This window comes from Melospiza melodia, chromosome 20, assembly GCF_035770615.1.
Source record: "Melospiza melodia melodia isolate bMelMel2 chromosome 20, bMelMel2.pri, whole genome shotgun sequence".
NCBI lineage: Eukaryota > Metazoa > Chordata > Aves > Passeriformes > Passerellidae > Melospiza > Melospiza melodia.
Genome location: NC_086213.1, coordinates 10,858,359 through 10,878,950, shown reverse-complemented (window position 1 = coordinate 10,878,950; position 20,592 = coordinate 10,858,359). Strand labels below are relative to the sequence as shown.

Genomic DNA, 20,592 nt, shown 5'->3' with positions numbered 1-20,592 from the left:
GGTTTTCCTGTTCCAGCTGACCATATCACACCCTTCCTTCTGTTTTCCTTTCCAGACAGTGATTCTAACTAGGAGAAGATAAAGAAGTTTAACAGAAGCCTTAACTCATCTGAACCTAAACCCCCATGTCATGTTGCTGCTGTTTGCTTCCTGCCTCAACTGCTCTGTGCATGGTGCCTTCCTGTTTTGTGGAGAAAAGCTGCTTCAATTCATAGTCAAATACAAAGCTGTGTCTGTCAGGTCGGGGGGACAGTGGCACTTCAGAGCTGCCTGCCAGGAGAACCCCCCTGGGTCACAGTTAGCTCTTCAGAAAATCTTGGAAAACAGAGATATTTGGGAGTGCTGTGATCCAGGGAACTCCCCTTGCTGTGGAACACACTCTGTAGGTGTTCATGTCTGGGAGTTGTGTCTGGCTGGGCTTTGTGTTTGTTTATGAAAATAATAATTTTAATCAATTTTTTCCTTTTTTTTTTTTTTTTTGGTGAACAAATAGTAAGCTCCTATCTAGAATGAAATTTGTGGAAGGTGAGAGTGGAAGAACAAATCATGTTTACTGCCATATTGAAAAAGGAAACTTGATTATTTTTTGTAAAATGTATTTTTGATTGGCTTGTATTTACATGTGATCTGCTGACCTGGCAGATGGAGATAATTTTTAGATGAACAAAATGTTAACTTTTGTCACTCTTGAAGTGGTATATTCTGTGTTTTGTCAGCATGTGGAATAATTGCTTCATTGGAATGTCTTTCCTAAAAAAGGATCAAGCAATAATGTCAACCAGTTCTCTTTAAAAAAAAAAAAAAAAGTAAAAATATGTAAATACTGTTTTTATAACAAAAAAAGGAAGGGAAGAGGGAGGATGTTACACTCATATCAGGGTTCCAGTTAATTGTTGAATGTCACTTTAATAGCAGTTCAGATAGTCCCACTTCATATTTTTATTTGTTAATCTGTAAATACCAGGTTTAAGTTTTTATTTTTATGCTGATTTTGTGGGATAACCTAAATGTGATCTTCAGTTTCTCAGATGATTTCCTGTCTTTCCTTTGGCAAGATGTGCTGATAGCAGAGTAGAGATCTCCTGGACCACACGGGTGTTTGGGTATCCCTAATTCTCAGATATTCCCTGTCTCTGGACACTGATTCTGAACCACCAACCACCATGGCCATGGAGGACAGGCTCGATTCTTGCCCCAGATAAGTGCTCTTTCAGTAAATAACCTTTAAAAGTGTGGCAGGCCAGGGAGGGAGGTGACTCCAGGTGTTCCTCAGGCTCAACCAGGAAAACGTGGAAGAGGGAAAAGGAGAGTGGAGAGCTCTCCTCACCTGGCAGAGCTGCTTGGGCTGCACTCCCCCGTCCTGCTGAGGGGCTCCTCTGGATATAAACCATAAAGCACCAGCACTTCAGCTCCTTTTCCTTTTTGTCTTTTCTTTTTTTCCCCCATCAGCGTTTCGGGAGCGCGGCTCCCGTGGGGCCTGCCCAGGCCAGTGTCTGTCAGGCTTGGAGCTGCCAAAACCATGTGCCAATTCACCTCATGGAGGAGTCACAGGGGGGGATTTGCAGCCCCAGTCTGCAGGAAGTAGCAGCAGGATGAAATAGCAGCAGGATGGCAGGAGACAAGTCCCATCTGCACATCTCTGGCTGCCGGGTTTTATTCCGGTGGCAGCTCCCTGTGCTCCCTGGAGATGAGCTGGAGACGTCTGTCTGATGTAAAAGTCTTTTTCCCCTGTTGCTTTGCCCTGTTTCTCATGGGAGCTGTTGCCAGTGTTAGTTTGGCAGCCCCTCTGCTGCCCACAGAGCAGTGATGCCCAGGATTCTGATGGAATTTAGGGATGGGCCGTGTCGGTGCAGCCACCACCATTGCCCAGCTCCTTTTACAACCTTGCACAGATTCCCTTCCCTCTCCTTTAGGTGGTGGTGGAAAAGGTGACTCTTGGTGTGGTTTTTTGGGGTGTATTCCTGTGGCAGCACCCAAGGGTTCCATGGTGTGTGACACTCACCTGGGGCAGCCTGAGCAGGTGAGGAGGATGATGATGGTGGCTGCTCTCGCTCACATCAGGTGGGGCCTCCCATGTCCAGAAATCACAGGAACATCCCCACAGGCTGCATTTTCCACTTCCACAGGTGACAGTGTTGTGTTCCCAGCAGTTGGAGGATTTACTGGTTCTTGGTCTAGGCCAGAAATTCTGTAGCTGTTTGTGCTGAGGAAACTGAGGGGATTGACACGAGGTTTCCACACAGCCCTTGAATGTGTTTGCATTTCCACATCTGCTTGGACAATGCACTGAAATTACTGTATTGAGTAGTTTAACCTACTACTGAGAAATGTTTAATGCTTAAATGTCTAATTAAAGAGCATCTTTAGAATGTTGTTGAATGGGAAAGTGGTTTTTTTCTGCTCTGTTATTTCTTTATATTGTACATGGATTAAATATCAACTTCCTTCTCTTCGGGTTATCGCTCTGTAATAAAAGATATATAAATATGTTATTACTTCTTAAATGATAGAACAGACTGTAATACACTTTATATAATTCTATTTTAATTCCAAATAACGCTTCTTGGAATTTTTTTGTGCTTTCATTTTTGTTGCCATGTGCTTTTTCCTGCTGTTTATTGGAGATGGAAGTGAGCTCTGAGGTTCCTTCAGATGTGCTGCTTCCTCCACTCCTGGATCCTGCCCTGGAGCAGGTTCAGCTCTTGTCCAAAAAGTGATGCTGAAGGTGATGGAGGCCCTGTTATTTCCTTTATCTCTCCCCTCACAGCTCCTCAGCTGTTTCTCCTTGCTTAAAAAGCCACATCAATATTGGGTTTAAAGGTGGGATGATGTGTTTTGTGAATTCGGGAACACTTTCTGACTGCCCTCCTCTCATGATCCCCAGCAATCCCTGCTCCAGGTGTTGTCAGGGACTTGCACAGCTGCTCCATTGCTTTTTATTGGAATTCCCAGTTGTGGATTTCTCCCTTTTTATTTTTCTGTTTTTAAATTCACCTTTTTAACATCTGTGAATCTTCAATTTGTTCCTCATCCACCAGAGCCTTTCACTTCCTGCAGAGAAAGGAGCCATGCTTGGTTCTCCAACCTTTGACATCCCCAGACTTTATTCCATAGGACTTAACCCATCCCCTTTCCACTCCCACAGAAGTTTGTTTCACCCTGTTCCTTGTTTGCAAACTGAAATGCACTCGGGGCAGATTTGGGAGTACAAAGTGTGGCCTGTAGAAGGTTTGGAGCAGCAAATCCCAGATTTCTGCAGGGATGGTGTGTTTCAGGGGCAGGTGGGCAATTCTGGGGTGCTGCTCTGCCTCATGAGGTGTATGCAGGTACAGAACCTCTGGGGTGAGTTCCCAGAGCTGTCACTGCTGTCCCCAAGCCAGCTCACAAACCATTCCAGTGGAATCCAGAGCTGTCACCATAACTGTGCTCACCCTCTGCACCTCCCTGAAGGACTCTGGGGCAAGAGCAGCTGCAGCCATGCGAGGCAAGTGTTGGATCCATCCCTTCAGCCCAGTGCTGAGAAGGAAAAACAGGTATTAATTGCTTCAATTCCTTTTAAAAATGGATTTTTAGGAGGTGAAGGCTTTTGGGGCCTGGTTGGACAGGGCTTGGAGCAACATGGTCTAGTGGAAGGTTGGGGGGGCAGAATGATTTGAGCTTTGAGGTCCCTTCCAACCCAAATAATCCTGTGATTCTATGAAACCACTTCCATGGAGCTTTAAAGGGATTTGGGGTGTTCTGGCAGGGGCTGCAGAGTCCAGGCCTAGTTCTGCTCACCCTGGGAGTGGAGAGGGTGGAAATCCTTCCCCAGCTGGTAGTGGGCTCTTTTCCTGTTCACTCAAGTATAAATGTATTGCAAAAATATAATCTGAAATAATTTATGGTTCTTCTGGTGGGATTGGCAGAGGAGGAGAGGGAGAGCCAAGATCTGGTGGTTTATGGCTTTTTCTCATTCCATATTAAATAAAATGGTATCAAACCTGGTTTTGAAGAAGCTCTTGTGGAGATTAGGCTTTTATGTTGCTCCACATAGCCCTATAGAGTCTGTCAGTCTGGGTCACAATAAATAGATAGAAATCACATAGATAGTGTGATAGAAATCCTGTATTTTGTGTTTCCTAGGGAATAAAGATATTCTGGCTGCTGTATTTTGTTCTGCACCATTACAGTTCCAATTTAGCTTTGCCAGGTATTAACAAAAAAAATCTATTTTCCAGCAGTCATTTTTCAAAGGGATTTAAGAGGCTGACAGTGAGAGGAAATTGAGGTCTGTTTGGGAGAGGCATCAAGGAGCTCCAGTGCCCCTTCTGTCATGTTTTTGGAATTGCCTTGTCAGTGTGGAGAGCTGGGAGAGGCAGATCCAGGGCCCTGAGGCTGTGGCAGAGCTCGGTGAATGAGGCTGCAGGGAAGGAAGGGACTGGCACAGGAAATTCTGTGTTTCTGATTTGTTGAGGACAGCTGATGTTGTGTTTGGTGAGACAGAAATGAATCCATTCCTCCTCAGTCCAGTAAAACAGGAGAGGTTTCCATCCCTCTCCCATTCAGTTTGTCCAGCCTGGTCCAGGAAATTCACCTTCAACCTTTTCTGGCAATTTCAGTTAAGATTTCATGGGTAGTTCTTGGTTTCAAGATAAGCCACACTCCGAGCAGGTAGAAAAAGCTGCAAGGGCTGTAGTAAATTGAGATCTGTGCAGCTGAATAAAATGTTCCCTGAGGAATCAGGATGGTTTGGGTCTGAAGGGACTTTCAGAGGTGAAGAGGGAGTCAGGCCTGCTACCAGCAGAGTGAAATGCTCCCAGTTTGGTGTGAAATGCTCCCAGTTTGATGCCTTACATCACCCTGTGCCTGTGAAGATGGACAAACCCTTGTGCCGGGCTCCAGAAATGCCTCATCACACCCCAGGATGTGTTCCCAGCCTGATCTTGGGAAATGCCAGGCAGGGAGCCAGACTGGGGGCAGAGAAAGAAAAGGAACTCAATGGAGAGAACCTGCTTAGGGTCAAACTTACAGCAAGAACACCACTCTGAAAATGCTGAGCTGCTCCATCTGAGCTCCCAAAGCCCACCCTGGCCCTGCATCACACCTTGCATGGAGCCCTCACAAATGGGGTCATTTGCCTGGTTTTTGCTTCGCACTGCTCTCAGTTTCCGGGCTAAACCCTCCCAAGGGGTGTTTGGAGGTTGGGATTCAGCTCAACCCTTCCCAGGTATGTTTGTAGGTTGGGATTCAGCTCAACCCTGCCCAGGTGTGTTTGTAGGTTGGGATTCAGCTCAACCCTCCCCACGTGTGTTTGTAGGATGGGATTCAGCTCAACCCTTCCCAGGTATGTTTGTAGGTTGGGATTCAGCTCAACCCTCCCCAGGTGCGTTTGTTGGATGGGATTCAGCTCAACCCTTCCCAGGTGTGTTTGTAGGTTGGGATTCAGCTCAACCCTCCCCGGGTGTGTTTGTTGGATGGGATTCAGCTCAACCCTCCCCAGGTGTGTTTGTAGGATGGGATTCAGCTCAACCCTCCCCAGGTGCGTTTGTAGGTTGGTTGAAGGTAAATCAGTTGGAGAGGATGGAGTGGGTGCAGAGCTTCCCACAAAACTGCTCCTGGACAGGGAAGGCTGGAGGTGTGAGCAGAACCTGCCAGTGGGAGAGGAGTGCAAGGAGCTGGGGCTGTTTATTCCAGAGGCTCCTGAGGAACCTGGATGTCCCACCTTGCGCGGAGCCCTCACAAACGCGGCCATTTTGCCCAGATTTTGCTTCGTGCCGCTCTCAGTTTCCATGCTTAAACCCTCCCTGGGGAACTGCTGACGGCAGAGTTTTCCAGAGAAGCTGGCAAGAAGCGGCGTGAACGTGCTGATGTGAGTTTGGCCGTTAATCTGCAGCGAGGCGAGCGGCCCTCGTGCGAGGGCTGGCCCGGAGCGATCGCCGCGGCGGCGTTTCCATGGCCCGCTATTGAGCCGCGGTCCCATGGCTGGAATTCCGTGGACGCAGCTGCTGCATCAGCGCCCGGCCCGGGGGAATTCTGCTGCTCTGGACAGAAGCAACCCCATAAATAGCGGGGCCGGCCGCGCCGCCCGGCACAGCGGAACCACACGGACAGGTAGCACTGCTGGGACTGCACAGGGGCCTCCACAAAGAGTTGGTGTGTCTGAGCCTGAGTCAGACAGGGTTTGGCGAGAAGTGAAGCTGCAGGGTTTGATTCAGGATGTTTTCAAGCTCCTTTATTCTTCTCTTGAGCCCCTTGTTGGCGTGGCGTGTTCCAATGTTGGAGCAGAGTTTTGTGGATGTTCCTGGAGAGTGAAGAGGGGGCTCTCACCACCATCCCCCCCAGCACAGCAGCTCCAGCTGCTGGGTTTGGTGTCCCCCAGGATGCTGGAGCAAGGGAGAAGTGTCAGGTTTATGTTGTGGGGAAAGATGTCAGCGGCTCGAAGCTGAGAAATTCCTGCTGGGAACAAAGGCAGGGCTGTGAGACGGGAGTTTAGTGGCAGCTAGGCTCTGTGTCCCTTGGGACATGGCTCAGTTCAGTCCTGTGGGTGCCTGGGTGAGGATTTGGGACCTGTGTACAGGAGGAAGAGGAGGATGCATAACAGAGCTTGGACATCCCTGGGGATTCATGCATTGTGTGCTAACCCTGTTCTGTGCCAGCTTCGTCCTCTGTTTCATTACCAGCTGTAAATCCTGGTGCCTCCTGCCTTAACCTGCTGCAATTTGGGTTTTCCAGGCACAATGACTGAGCAGCAAAGTCCCCCCGAGCAGATGGCGACTGGGGAGGGTGCTGGCGAGCGAGGAGGCACCTATAAGGTATACTGGGCTGTACTGGGGACAACTGGATGCTGGGTGGAGGCATGGGATGCCAGACTGGAAGCAATGCTGGGGTCAGGAGTGGCCTCCAGCTCTCCCACAGCACCAATGGGTGGCCACGCTCTGGTGTTTAGCCTGGGGGGCTGCAGGTTGGGAAGCAGCTGGGGCTGGGGATCTGCTGCTGCTGCTGCCTGCAGGAGGGACACTGCTCCCTGTGTGGCTGGCCAGGCTGGTGTGCAGCTGCCCAGGGTTTAATCAGGAGATGAAGCATCCCAGCACAGCAGGATCAGCTGTGGGCCCAGGCACTGAAACTGCCCAGGTGTGTTTGTAGGTTAGGATTCAGCTCAGCCATCCCCAGGTGTGTTTGTAGGATGGGATTCAGCTCAGCCATCCCCAGGTGTGTTTGTAGGATGGGATTCAGCTCAGCCATCCCCAGGTGTGTTTGTAGGTTGGGATTCAGCTCAGCCATCCCCAGGTGTGTTTGGTGGTTGGGATTCAGCTCAGCCCTGCCCAGGTGTGTTTGTAGGATGGGATTCAGCTCAGCCCTGCCCAGGTGTGTTTGTAGGATGGGATTTAGCTCGTTTGGTTGAAGGTAAATCAGCTGGAGAGGATGCAATGGGTGCAGAGCTTCCCACAAAGCTTCTCCTGGATAAGGGAAGGCTGGAGGTGTGAGCGGGTGCCAGGAGCTGGGGCTGTTGATTGCTTTGGGGTGCACAGAGGCTCCTGAGGAACATGGGTGTCACCTCTGTCCCTTGAGCCCCCCATTATGTGATGTGTGTGCTGGAGGCTCTGCCCTGGTCCCAGACTGAGGTGTTGCAGCTGGGACCCCTTTGGGGCAGTGCCAGGGGATTCCTGGTCACCCACTGACCCTCCTGGTCCCCGAGTGGTGCTGGGCACCCTGCCCCATGCCATGGTCTGCTGCTGAGACTGGCTCCAGCCCATCCTGCAGGGCAGCCTGGGGTCTCTGCACCTGGCAGGGCTCAGAAAGAAACACTGGATGAAGAGCTTGTGCCGGGCATGGTTGGATCTGGAAGGAGCAATGATAAGGAAATGATAATGAGCAATGACCAGGCTGGGGGTAAGAGAGGCAGCCCATGGCTCAGGAATTCTCTTAGCCCAAACCTTTCATGTTTTCAGTGCTGTGTTTGAGCTGGTTTTCAGCCTGTCATGGATAAAATTCCAGCTTGTGCTGGAGCACACACCCTTGGCTGGAGCTCTGTCAGAGGCACTGGCAGGACCCAGCTCTGCCAGGCAAGGAGTGACATTGGCACAGGATGGTCAGGATGGAGAGACACACCCAGAGCCCTTTGATCACTGCTGCCCCCACTTCCTGGGGGTGGCTGACAGGGTCTCTCCCCACCTTAGATCACCATCTACGAGCTGGAGAACTTCCAGGGGAAAAGGTGTGAGCTGACAGAGGAGCTGCCCAACATCACCGAGAAGGAGATGGAGAAGGTGGGCTCCATCCAGGTGGAGTCTGGCCCGTAAGTCTGGTCTGGGGGAGGTGGAGCAGCCCCGGGGGTGGCAGGGAGAGCATCCCCCTGAGCCTGGCAGGGAGAGCATCCCCCTGAGCCTGGCAGGGAGAGCATCCCCCTGAGCCTGGGCTCCTGCAGGTGGCTGGGCTTCGAGCGCCAGGCCTACGCTGGGGAGCAGTTTGTGCTGGAGAAGGGCGACTACCCCCGCTGGGACTCGTGGTCCAACAGCCACAGCAGCGACAGCCTGATGTCCATCCGGCCCCTCCAGATTGTGAGTGGGGCTGTGTGGGGTGGCCGCAGCGCTGGGGACAGCCAGGGGACAGCCCCTGAGCCGCCCTTTCCCCCAGGACAGCGCTGACCACAAGATCCACCTGTTTGAGAACGCGGGCTACACCGGGCGCAAGATGGAGATCGTGGATGACGACGTGCCCAGCCTGTGGGCCCACGGCTTCCAGGACCGGGTGGCCAGCGTCAAGGCCCTGAATGGAACGTAAGGATGGGCACACAGGGGACACCCTGACAGCCTCCTGCCCGTGGCACTGTGGTTTGTCCCCCCAGGGTGGTGGCAGGGGCCGTGGTACAGCTCATGCCCATGGTGCTGCTCATGCCCATCGTGTCCCTTGTCCCCTCCCTGCTGCCACCTTTCCCCTGGCCCACAAGGAATAACAGGGACCATGGCAGTGTCCCTGGGGGTGGATGATGGCTCCTTGCCCTAACCCACCAGCCATCTGAGCTGTGGTTCCTTCTCCATGAACTCTCCATCCTCTCACGTGGCATTTGTCACCTGGGCACTGCAACCTGTGTGGTGGCACTTGGTGGCACAGGAGTGGTCTTGGGCAGCATCACCTGGCTGTGGCAGGCAGACATGGAGACACTGGGATGGGGGCACTGGGATGGGGATGGGGGTACTGGGATGGGGATGAGGAATTGGGATGGGAACACTGGGGTGGGGATGGCGGCACAGGGATAGGGATGGGGACATTGGGATGGGGACACTGGGATGGGTATGGGGGCACTGAGACATGGGTGGGGGCATTGGGATGGGGACACTGGGGTGGGGACACTGGAGTGGGGACACTGGGATGGGGATGGGGACACTGGGATGGGGAGGGGGGCACTGGGATGGGAATGGGGACACTGGGATGGGGATGGGGACACTGAGACAGATGGGGACACTGGGATGGGGAGGGGGGCACTGGGATGGGGACACTGGGATGGGGATGGGGGCACTGAGACAGAGATGGGGACACTGGAATGGTGACACTGGGATGGGGGCACTGGGATGGGGATGGGGATGCTACCCTTGCTCCGGGTGCTCTGTGGGTGTGGTGTAAGCACTGCTGAGCCCTGCCCCGATCCCCACAGGTGGGTGGGCTACGAGTACCCCGGCTACCGGGGCCGCCAGCACGTCTTTGAGAAGGGCGAGTACCGGCACTGGAACGAGTGGGACGCCAACCAGCCCCTGATCCAGTCGGTGCGGCGCGTGCGGGACCAGCAGTGGCACCAGCGGGGCTGCTTCGAGAACAGCTGAGGGAGCCCGAGCTGCCGGGGCTGCCCCGGGGCTCCCCCCGCCGCTGCTGCTGCTGCCGTGACCGTGACCGTGGTGTTCTCTTTGTGCAAAATCCAAAATAAAGCTCTGAGCTGGAGCCGGCGGGGCCTGCCTGGTCCTGGGGCTGCGGGAGGGTGGGATGGGGATGGAGGGATGGGGATGGGGATGGAGGGATGGGGATGGGGATGGATGGATGCGGATGGGAATGGGGATATGGAGGTATGGGGATGGGGATGTGGCCGTGCCCAGCAAACCCCGCTCAGGGCACAGCGGGCAGTGCCAGTGTTTGCAGTGTTACATAAAGGCTGCAGCTTTCCAAAGATAACCCCCGGCGCTGCCGTGTCAGGGTTTTTCCAGCGCCTCTGTCCCTTTTCACAGCATTCCCTGCCTGCTCCCAGGGCTGCTGGCCAGGTCCAGGGCAGGGAGGGGATGGGGGGGATGTGGAGTGCCCATCCCTGGGTGCTGCCAGGCCCTGTGCTCATCCTGTGGTGGGATGGATGGCTGTGCCCAGCCTCAGCGTCCTGCAGGGGCTCCAGCCTGTCCCCAGGGATGATTTCCACAGTCCTGGGCTGGTTTCTCCCACGGGAATGAGCTCTGACACAGGGGGGCTATGCTGGGACAGAGGTGGGGGATTCAGGGGTGCCACAGGGTGCTGGTGGGACACTAAGCTGGCACTGCCCTTCCTAGGGGCACTGTGGCCATGCTTGGGGAAACACTGGGCTGGGGCAGAGATGGGAGATGGGCTTGAGTCCATCCAAGGGCTTTGTGCAGGTCCCTGAGGAGCCCCCCAGGAGCTTTTCCTTTTGGGGAGGGGTTGGTGGCTGTGCGAGTGCCTGGCCCCCAGAGGCAGAGGCTGCTTCCAGAACAATCCATGGGGCTGCCATGGCCGGGGCTGGGATGAGCTAAACCAGCCCAGCCAAGGGAGGGGATCCTTGGGGCTGTGCTGAGCACTGTGACAGCCCCTGCTGAGGGGATGGGATGGGGCTGCAGGGCTGCACTGGGACCTGGGACAGGGCCACGGGGGTCCAGGGCTCAGGATTGACTGAATGGATTAACCCAGGAGATGGGGAGGGCCGTGCTGGCTCCGTCTGTGGGGCTGCAGTAGGAGACACAGGCAAGAAAGGAGAACTCCAGGGCTGGGAATGAATGCTGGAAACTCTGGGTCACCCATCACCGTGCCCATGGCCTGAAGGGTTCCTTGCAGAGCTGCAAGGTCAGCTCTGGACCTGGATCATCATCATCGCCTGCAGCTGGGGCAGCTGCAGATTCTGGGGATTGACGCCACACATGTCACTGCCAGGGTGGGCTCTGGTGACAGCACCCTGTGGGTGACCCTGTGCAGCCACCCTGGGGGGCTACAGCCCATCCCCTGCTGTGGGACCCTGGGGAGGCGCTGTGAGGGGCAGGTGTGGGGTCTGTTCATGGCGGTGACACAGGGGGATGAAGTGTGGGGTGAAGGGGGCTGTGAGTGCTGCACAGCAGCAGCAGTGTCCCCCCTCTGTGTGAAACCTCCTTTGCTGAAGCCCCCAGCCCTGTTTAGCCCCTGGCTGAGCTGCTGGGAAAATGCCAGCATAGGGGGCATGCACTGCTGCCCTCAGCCCTGCCCAGCCCTGTGCTGCTCATCCAGCCACATCCCATGGAGATGTGTGAGCCCTTTGTGACCTCAGCTTTGTCCTGGTATCAGCGAGACACCCTGGGGCGTTTCTCAGGGACCCCAAAGGAGCCCAACACCCAAACTTGAGCGCACCCCAGCCCCAGGGTGCTGCCCCCAGAGCGTTCCCAGCAGCTCCAGGTGATGGAGTTTCAGTGCCAGAGGGGCCAAGGTGACCTCGCAGCTGTGCAAGGAAAATCCCCCCCATCCCCTGCCCATGCCGGGGTCGGGGAGGCTCCGCGGTGCCCCCGCTGCTGGCACAGCCCCGGGGCTGCTGCAGACGGGCAGAGCCAGACGCTGCCCAGCGCTTTGGGGCGTTTTATCTCGCATGGAAAGAGCCGAGCTCAGCAGCCCCGCTGGCGGCTCCGGCCTGGCGGGGGGATCGGCTCTCCCAGCGCCCCGAGCGGGGCTGGCGGGGCTTTGTTGGCCCGGCCCGCCCCGGCTCTTGGCACGCGTTCGGCTGATGCTTGCAAAGTCCAAATCTCCTCGCCACCAAGCCGACAAAGCGGGTGACTCGAATGTGACAGGTAATGAAATAACTCGGGCTTGGTGCTCGGGCAGACAAAGGCGGCGGCGGATCAGCTGACCCTGGTTTTCATTGGGGTTTAATCCAGCATTCTCGCTTTGAATCGGGCTTTAACTATTTTGTAAATAGTTTTGGCACCTCTCTGCTGCGGCTCGGTATAAATTCCACCTCCCGGCCCCGGCCCGTCACTGGCTCAAGCGGGTACTGGTAGAACTGGTAAGACTTTGCTATTTATTGTTCTTTATTTTGCCTGCTGCCGACCCCCGGGCCCGGGGTCCCTTCCCCTGGGGACACTCCTGTCCCCGCAGCCCAAAGCAGGACATCCCACCCGGCCACGGCTCCGTTGCTTTTTGTCAGGAATGAGTTTTTGGAGCCGCTCAGATGCTGAGGGTCCCTCTGGGCCTGAGGACAGGGCTCCTTCCCGGGAGTGGCAGCGCCAGGCTGGGCTGGGAGGGCTCGGCACAGGCTCCTGGGGCTGGGGCTGGCTCCGGGTGCTTCTCTCCACCACCCCTTCCAGCACACATGTGGCACAGGATGCTCAGCTGGGCAGGGACAGCAGGGAATGCTCGGCCACAGGGCCTGGGCTGCACTGGGAATGATTCAGGAATTGCCTGGGCTCCACTGGGAATGATTTAGGAATTGCTTGGGCCCCACTGAGATTGATTTAGGAATTGCCTGGGCTCACAGTTCCCTGTGCAGGTCCCAAGGAGCATTGCCTGAGGCTGGGGAGGTTTGGGGTGCTGAGCAGCCCTGAGCAGAGTTTGTCCCTGGCACCCCCAGGCTGAGCCCATCCTGGTCCCACCACCCTGCTCCCTGGGCAAGCTGCAGGGTATGGATGGGGGCATGGACACGGGGCTCTGAGCAGGGTCCCCAGCATGTCCTTGCAGGGAATTTAACAGATTTTAACCTGCTGAGCTTCCCTCCCAAGGCAGCAGACACCCCAGCTGACGATGGCTTCCGAGCACCAAATGCCAGCCTCCAAGCAGCAGCAAGCCAGCTCCAAGGTCAGTGGGACACTGCCCAGCCCTGCAGGGGTTCCAGGGCACCCTCAGCCTCTCTGGGTGCCCAAATCACACCCGGAGACACAGCTGGTGCCAAGCGCTCCCTGCTGAGCCTTTGCAGCAGGACCCGGGGATGGGGAATGGGGATTTTGGGCATCCCGCACCCTCAGGGCAGGTGGAGCGGCTGGGAACAGATCAAGGGCTGATCTCCCACAAACCGCTGCACAAACAGATCTGACCCCTGAGATCTGTGCTGGGCTGGTGGCCCCGGGGCTGTCCCCGGGTGTCGCCGTGTCCCTCTGGTGTCCCTCTGGTGGCAGCGGCGCTCCAGGCACAACCCGAGCCCCTGAGCTGTTTGATGCCCGCTGTGAGCGTGGCCATCCCTCTGCCAGGAGCAGCAGGGCACTGGGGCAGAGCCGGCAGGGCCTCCCGGGCACCCATGAGTGAGACCTGCATCCTCAGGGGGATGGTTTGCACTTGCAGGGTCTTTAAACGCCTCTGGGGTGCGGTTTTGGGAGAGGGAGAGGTCTGGGCTGCTGCAGGTGTGCTGCCCCGTGGCTGGGTGTCTGATGGTGTGTGCAGCACACCAGGACAGTGGCAGCAGGGGCAGGTGACAGCCGTGCTGAGGTGCTGCTCCCTTGCAGATTGCCATCTTCGAGCAGGAGAACTTCCAGGGCCGCTGCCATGAGCTCAGCGGGGCCTGCCCCAACCTGAAGGAAGCCGGCGTGGACAAAGTGGGCTCCATCCTGGTGCACTCCGGACCGTACGTGGGGGCCCTGCGGCGGTGGGAGGGATGGGGATGGGGAGGGATGGGGAGGGGTCTCCCCGCTGCTGCCACACCCTCATCTCACCGCGGATTTCCCGGATTTCCCTCGCCCATCGCCGCCGAGCTGCTCGCCCAGCTCAGCCCAGTGAGTGCCCGGTGCCGGCAGGTGAGCAGGGGACACAGAGGGTGACAGGGGGTGACATTGTCACCTGGGCAGGCTGAGAGCCCCGCTCAGCACAGGAGAGTGGAGGGGTGTGGGTATGGGCAGAGTTACCCCCAGTTTGGTTTCCCTCCCTTTGGGTGTGGGCACAGGTGGGACTGGGATCTGTTTGTGCCCTCTCCCCACCTGCTGGCCCCGTGTGTGCTCTCCGGGCAAGGGAGGGCCCTGAAAAGCCCCGGGAGATTTCCCAGTGCTGTTCCCAGAACAAAGGGACAGCTGGTGGGAGCACAACCCCAGCTGGCACATTTGGGTGATTATTGCCGGCCGGGGGCTGTGTACAAACCACGAACAGGACGGGACTTTCCCCAAACCCTCTAATTTTGTAGATTCTCACAGGTGATCCCGTGAGTGCCCGGGGACTAAGGATGGGTGGCCACCCCAGCGGGAAGCCCTGAGATGCCACAGCTGGCGGAGGCACCGCAGCCCCGCCTGGCACCTCTCCCGTCCCTGCAGGGAGCCGGGGGCACGGCTGGGGCTCATCCCGGCCGATCCCCGCTCCTCCGCCCCCTCTAAAGCGCGTCCCCTGCTCTCTTGCAGCTGGGTGGGCTACGAGCAGGCAAGCTGCAAAGGGGAGCAGTTTGTGTTTGAGAAGGGGGAGTACCCCCGCTGGGACTCCTGGACCAACAGCCGGAGAAGCGACAGCATCACTTCCCTGAGACCCATCAAAGTGGTGAGAGCACCCAGACAGCCACTACCCACCCGCCAGACCAAGGTCTGCAGCCAGAAGTGTTCCCCAGCCTTCCCCCGCCCTCCCCAGCCCCGCGGGCGGAGGGGCAGCTCCCCCTCCTGCGCACCCTCGCCCCAGCCCTCGGGGCCCGGGGAGCCGTGGGGGGGTCGGAGGGGGCGCGGGGACGGGGGCGGTGGCAGGTGAGCCCAGAGCCGAGGACGTCTGGGGGTAAGTCTGGCAGTGCCCGCAGGCAGCGGCTCTGTGAGCCCCATGGATGGATGGATGGATGGATGGATGGATGGATGGATGGATGGATGGATGGATGGATGGATGGATGGATGCCGAGCACCCCCGGCACTGTGCCCGCCCTGGCCTCGGGTTCCCCCCAGCCCTGGGCTCTGCCCCCAGCCCTGGGCTCTGCCCCCCCTGCCCAGCCCAGCCCCGCGGGGCCGGCGGCCGCTGAGCCCCCGCTCTCTGCTCTCCCGGCTGCAGGACAGCCAGGAGCACAAGATCGTGCTCTACGAGAACCCCAGCTTCACCGGCAAGAAGATCGAAATCATAGACGACGATGTGCCCAGCTTCCACGCACACGGCTACCAGGAGAAGGTCTCGTCCGTGCGGGTGCAGAGCGGAACGTGAGTACCGGGGCTGGCCAGGGAGGGTGCTGAGCATCCCCGCGGGCCACGCTTGGCGTGCGTGCGTTGTACGACCCCCTCTCCTCGTTTGCCTCTCCAGGTGGGTGGGATACCAGTACCCTGGCTACCGGGGCTACCAGTACCTGTTTGAAAAGGGGGACTACAAGGACAGCTCGGACTTCGGCGCTCAGCACCCCCAGATCCAGTCGGTCAGGCGCATCCGGGACATGCAGTGGCACCAGCGCGGTGCCTACCACCCCACCAACTAAAGCCCCCGGCCCGTGCCGGGGCGCGGGGAGCGGAGCAAACGCGTTCCCCCGGCCGCCGCCGCTGTGCCCCCGCGGCCTCGCCTCCCGCCTCCCCCCGTGTGATGCCCGCGCTGCCGAAGCAACAAAATAAAGCTTGGAGTTTCAAAGTCCCAGCTCTGCCCTTTCATGCGCGGCGTGCGGAGGGATCCCGCTGGAGGGATGGGATGCTCGCCCTGCCCTGCCGTGCTCCTGGATGGGGAGGGGGCCGGGATGCTCTCAGTGCCACCCAGCGCCGGTGTCATCGGTGTCCGGGTGAGGGAGGTGACCTGGGGGCTCTGGGGCTCAGCCCGGTCCTGGGTGACATCCTGCTGCGGGGACAAAGTTGTCCCCTGAGCTTTGGGGCAGATGTCACAGATGCTGGGGGGACTAGGGAAGGATTACCCTCTTGGTCGGGGCTCCTCCGAGCTGAATAATAGCATTCATTATTAGGCTTTGAAAGCTTTAATTAGTAACAACGCTTTAATTTATCAGTCGCGGTGCTAGAGGATGCCTGTCATAACTCGGGCAAAGGCAGTGGAGGAGCGCAGCCGCACCGTGCGGTGGCACGGCGGTGGCAGTGGGGGCTCCGTGCGGTGGCACGGCGGTGGCGGTGACACACGCGGTGGCAGGGGCGGATGGGCTCGGTCCCCTCGGGCAGTGGGACGTGGCTGTGGCAGCCGCTCGGTGCCACCGCGGCTGTGTGGGCACAGGTGAGGGGCACCTGACGGGGCACTCTGGGCACCTGACAGGGCACTCTGGGCACTTGAAGGGGCACTCTAGGCACCTGATGGGGCACTCCGTGGCTCCTGCCGTTCTCCTGGCCCTGCCTGGCTGCGGGTTTGGGTGTGAATCCCCCAAACCCGGTAATCTCAGGGAGTCAGGGATGCTCAGCATCCTCCTGTCAGCTCCCGCATCCATCCGCCGTGGAGGAGGGAGGGTTTGCCCCAAATCCTCCGCGTGCCAGAGGCTTTTCCCTGTGCTCCAGAGGAATCCCTCGGCGGGCACAGCCCAGCCCAGGGTCTGTGACCAGCCTGAGTCATCGCTTGCCACACGCTGCTGTGAGATTCCAGCTCCTCGGCGAGGCTGTGCGGAAAGCTGCGCCTTCCCTTCCCCAGGGAGGATTCAGGATCATCCCAGACCCGAAGGTTTTAGTGGAAAATGGGATTTTAGCAGCGCTCTGTGCGTGCCGGGAGGGAAATGGCAGCTTCTGGAAGGCAAAAGGTGAAAGAGCAGCGGGGTGGGGAGCAGAGACCCCAGATCAGAGATTTGAATCTCTGACCCCAAGTCAGAGATTCCCAGGCCTGGAACCCTGGACTGGTTTGGGTTGGAAGGGAATTTAGAGCTCATCTTGTTTGGCTACCCAGCAATGAGCAGGGCCACCTTGACCTGCCCAGGTTGCCCCAAGCCCTGTCCAACCCGACAGTTGGGGCCAGGGCAGCTCCCGTGGCCACGGCTCTGGGTGGGCTGGGAGAGTTCTGGGGTAAAAAGCACCGAAAGCAGAAGTGGAAAATGTGAGCGAGCCCCGAGCACCTCCTGTGGGACCTGTCGGGGGAAATTCCTGCTCTGGTGGGTGGGTGCACGCAGGTGGGCACCCTGGGGTCACCTTGAAGCAGCTTCAGCTCCGCTGAGGAGGGTTTTTCCCTCGCTGGCTCTGGGGAAATGTGCTGAGAGAATAATTTGGTTTTTTAAATTTTTTTTTATTCAAAAGCAGAAGATCGCCTCCGTCCCACGCCCGCTCCGAGCTGCCATCTGGCTCTCTGATACCGTGCTCGTCTTCTCAGCAGCTCGGAGCCCTCTCGGCCACCCCTGTCCCTGTCCCTGTCGCTGTCGCTGTCCCCTCCCTCCTGCTGGCCACCGTGTCGCTTTGCTGGGGCTGAGGAGGTGTCAGCGGTGCCGCTCTGCTGGCTGGGTGGGTGGTTTTGCCGTCGTGCCAACAGCTAAAGCTGTTCTCCAGGCTGCGGATGGGATTTTTAATTTTTTTTTCACCCAGCAAAAAGAACAGGGGGGATCAGCCCCCAGCGCTGCCGGCCATGCTGGTTCTGGTTCCATTCCCCGGTTCTGGTTCCATCCCCTTGTCCTGGTTCCATCTCCCGGTTCTGGCTCCATCCCCCGGTTCTGGTTCCATCTCCTGGTTCTGGTTCCATCTCCCGGTTCTGGCTCCATCCCCCAGTTCGGGTTCCATCCCCCGGTTCTGGCTCCATCCCCGGCTCTAGTTCCATCCCCTGGTTCTGGTTCCATCCCCCAGTTCTGGTTCCATCCCCTGGTCCTGGTTCCATCCCCAGTTCTGGTTCCATCCCCCGCTTCTGATTCCATCCCCCAGTCCTGGTTCCATCCCCCGGTTCTGGTTCCATCCCCCGGTTCTGGTTCCATACCTGGTTCTGGTTCCATCCCCCAGTCCTGGCTCCATCCCCGGCTCTGGTTCCATCCCCTGGTTCTGGCCCCATCCCCGGTTCTGGTTCCATCCCCCGGTTCTGGCCCCATCCCCGGTTCTGGTTCCATCCCCCGGTTCTGGCCCCATCCCCGGTTCTGATTCCATCCCCCAGTTCTGGCTCCATCCCCCAGTCCTGGTTCCATCCCCTGGTTCTGGCCCCATCCCCGGTTCTGGTTCCATCCCCCGGTTCTGGCCCCATCCCCGGTTCTGATTCCATCCCCCAGTTCTGGCTCCATCCCCCAGTTCTGGTTCCATCCCCCGGTTCTGATTCCATCCCCCAGTCCTGGTTCCATCCCCCGGTTCTGGCCCCATCCCCGGTTCGTGCCGTCCCCGCGACCCCCGGCAGGTGAACCCCACCGGGCAGGGGCTGCTCGCAGGGGAGCTGCAGCAATTTGCCGTGGGGTAATTAATGAGCGAGTAAGAATGATGCAAACCCTGGATAAATCCCACACTGAGGTGTCTTTTCCTTCCTGTTTTTTTTCCTACTGGAGCAGCAGCTGCTGGTTGTCCTCGGGAAGTGCCTCCATCAGGACCATGATGGGCTGCTGAGGAGGAAGGGTGAAGGGATGAAGATGTGCCCCTCAGCTCCCACTGGCTTTGCTTTGCCTTTGCCAGTGCAGCCAGGTGAATCCCCCCTCGGGACACCCCAGGTTGGAGAATCACAGGCTAAAAAACAACACTCTTGAAAAATATGGATTGTTTTTTGCTTAAATACATCAGGCTGAGATCAGCCGCACCTGCAGCCTGGGTGCTTTGGGTACCTAATGTGCCTTGCCAGCTGTGAAACCCCAGCTTCACTGTGGGTTTCACAAATTTTTACCCTCTGAAAATCATTGTTATGTTTAATTCTCCATCTTCAGGAGCGACGTGATTATATGAAATTCTTAGCTTCAATTTTTATTCTCTTCTTCTTTGCATTAAATGGAGCCTCCAGCCTCATGTTTGTGCCTCCACGCACAGGCCCAGCCACAAACTCTGGAGGTTTAAGGAAGGAAGGAAAACCAAGCAGGAACCCAGCATGAATTATTAAAGCCTTGTGGTTTTCCAGGGCAGATTTGTGATTTATCAATGTTCAGCTTTGGCATGTGGAAAAGTAATCTCTGCTCTGATTAATGCGAGGGCTGAGGCAGGAGTGAAATATCCCGGAGAGAGACAGAGAGAGAAAGAAAGAGGCATTTTGGCTCTGGCTGTCCTGAGAATGGGCATTCTTGTCCTCAGTGCCAGGCTCCCATTTGCTTTCTGCTCCTTGTTTTTGTTCCTGACATCGGTGTGATGAGGCAGAGAAAGGAAGCAATGAAAAACCTCCACAGCTCCTTGCAGCCGGTAAAATCCCTGTCCGGCTGAAAAGCTAATTAAGAAACATCACTCCTCCAGCGGCCAGAATTGGAAGCAGCCTTGTGGAGACATAATGGGATTAGTGGGGATCAAGGGATTGCAGCCGGGCAGGACAGCCACGATGCTGAAACCCTCAGGAGCAACCCAGAACTCTTCACTGACACAAGGGGTGTGACCGTGTTCATACGGATCTGAGGATGAGGGAAGAGATGAGGATCTGACTCCATGTTTCAGAAGGCTTGATTTATTATTTTATGATATATATTATATTAAAACTATGCTAAAAGAATAGAAGAAAGGATTTCATCAGAAGGCTGGCTAAGAATAGGATAGCAAAGAATGATAACAAAGACTCATGGCTCGGACTCTCTGTTCAAGCCAGCTGACTGTGATTGGCCATTAATTAGAAACAACCAACATGGGCCAATCACAGATGCACCTGTTGCATTCCACAGCAGCAGATAATCAATGTTTACATTTTGTCCTGAGGCCTCTCAGCTTCTCAGGAGGAAAAATCCCTAAGGAAAGGATTTTTCATAAAAGATGTCTGCAACACAGGGGATGTGCTGGGAAGGGGTTCCATGGGACTCCCTCTGCATCCAACACCTTTCTCCAAACAAATGGAAAAAAGGTAAATATTGCATTTCCCTCCGAGTGAGCAGCCAGGGTTCACCCTTGGGGACAGCCAGCAGTGGCACTGTGACCCCTCCATGGGGACACCAGGGCCGGAGAGCACCAGCTCCAGGTGAGGAGCTGGCACAGTGACCAGCGCTGTCACATCCTGCAAATCCAGCAAATCCAGCAGCAGGGAGTTCTGTGAGTGCCAGCAGAGGCTGGGGAACTGGCTGTCCGAGCTGGAAACCCCTGGGCAGCACAAGTGGCAATTAGGAAACATCTGTTCCTCACAGCGCATGGCAACGTAATGGGATTAAAATGTATCACAGGATTAGGGCAGCGCTGCACAGATCAGCTGCTGTGGGTGTTCTTGGGGGGGGGGGGGGTAAAAAAAAGGGAAAAGCGAATTTCTCTCTTTGGCATGGACATAACCTTTATGTTTCTTTTTTATTTGTACCTTGTGCACGGTGCAGAGCTGGAGCCAGACCTTCTCTCTGCACGGTTCAGTTCATCTCAAAGGAAACTGGGGCTGAGTTTAAGCGATTTTAGATGAAACGGCCGTGTGGGCAGCCAGTCCCTGGGATATGACACGGTGGCCTGTCCCCTCTGCAGTGCTGGGAGGTGTGTCATGAGCTGAGTTTGG

At 56.7% G+C, this 20,592-nt stretch overlaps 3 protein-coding genes across 7 annotated transcripts in view; all 3 read left to right on the top strand.

Moving 5' to 3' along the window:
- Positions 1-2,369, top strand: part of KIAA1671 (KIAA1671 ortholog) — a 66,568-nt gene extending 64,199 nt beyond the window's left edge. For all 5 annotated transcript variants that reach the window (XM_063172826.1, XM_063172827.1, XM_063172829.1 and 2 more), the window contains one exon: positions 56-2,369. The gene's annotated coding sequence lies outside the window, so the exon portion shown is untranslated. The remainder of the gene's footprint in view (positions 1-55) is intronic.
- Positions 2,370-5,941: 3,572 nt separating this feature from the next.
- On the top strand, positions 5,942-9,809 carry CRYBB3 (crystallin beta B3). The gene is made up of 6 exons (XM_063172831.1): positions 5,942-6,090; positions 6,712-6,791; positions 8,157-8,275; positions 8,405-8,537; positions 8,614-8,756; positions 9,632-9,809. Exons 1-6 carry the CDS (start codon positions 5,958-5,960, stop codon positions 9,795-9,797), a joined length of 774 nt encoding a protein of 257 aa, XP_063028901.1. The 5' UTR covers positions 5,942-5,957; the 3' UTR covers positions 9,798-9,809.
- A 3,018-nt stretch (positions 9,810-12,827) lies between these two features.
- CRYBB2 (crystallin beta B2) lies at positions 12,828-15,624 on the top strand. The gene is made up of 5 exons (XM_063173483.1): positions 12,828-12,996; positions 13,621-13,756; positions 14,517-14,649; positions 15,139-15,281; positions 15,382-15,624. Exons 1-5 carry the CDS (start codon positions 12,828-12,830, stop codon positions 15,548-15,550), a joined length of 750 nt encoding a protein of 249 aa, XP_063029553.1. The 3' UTR covers positions 15,551-15,624.
- Positions 15,625-20,592: the final 4,968 nt, after the last annotated feature.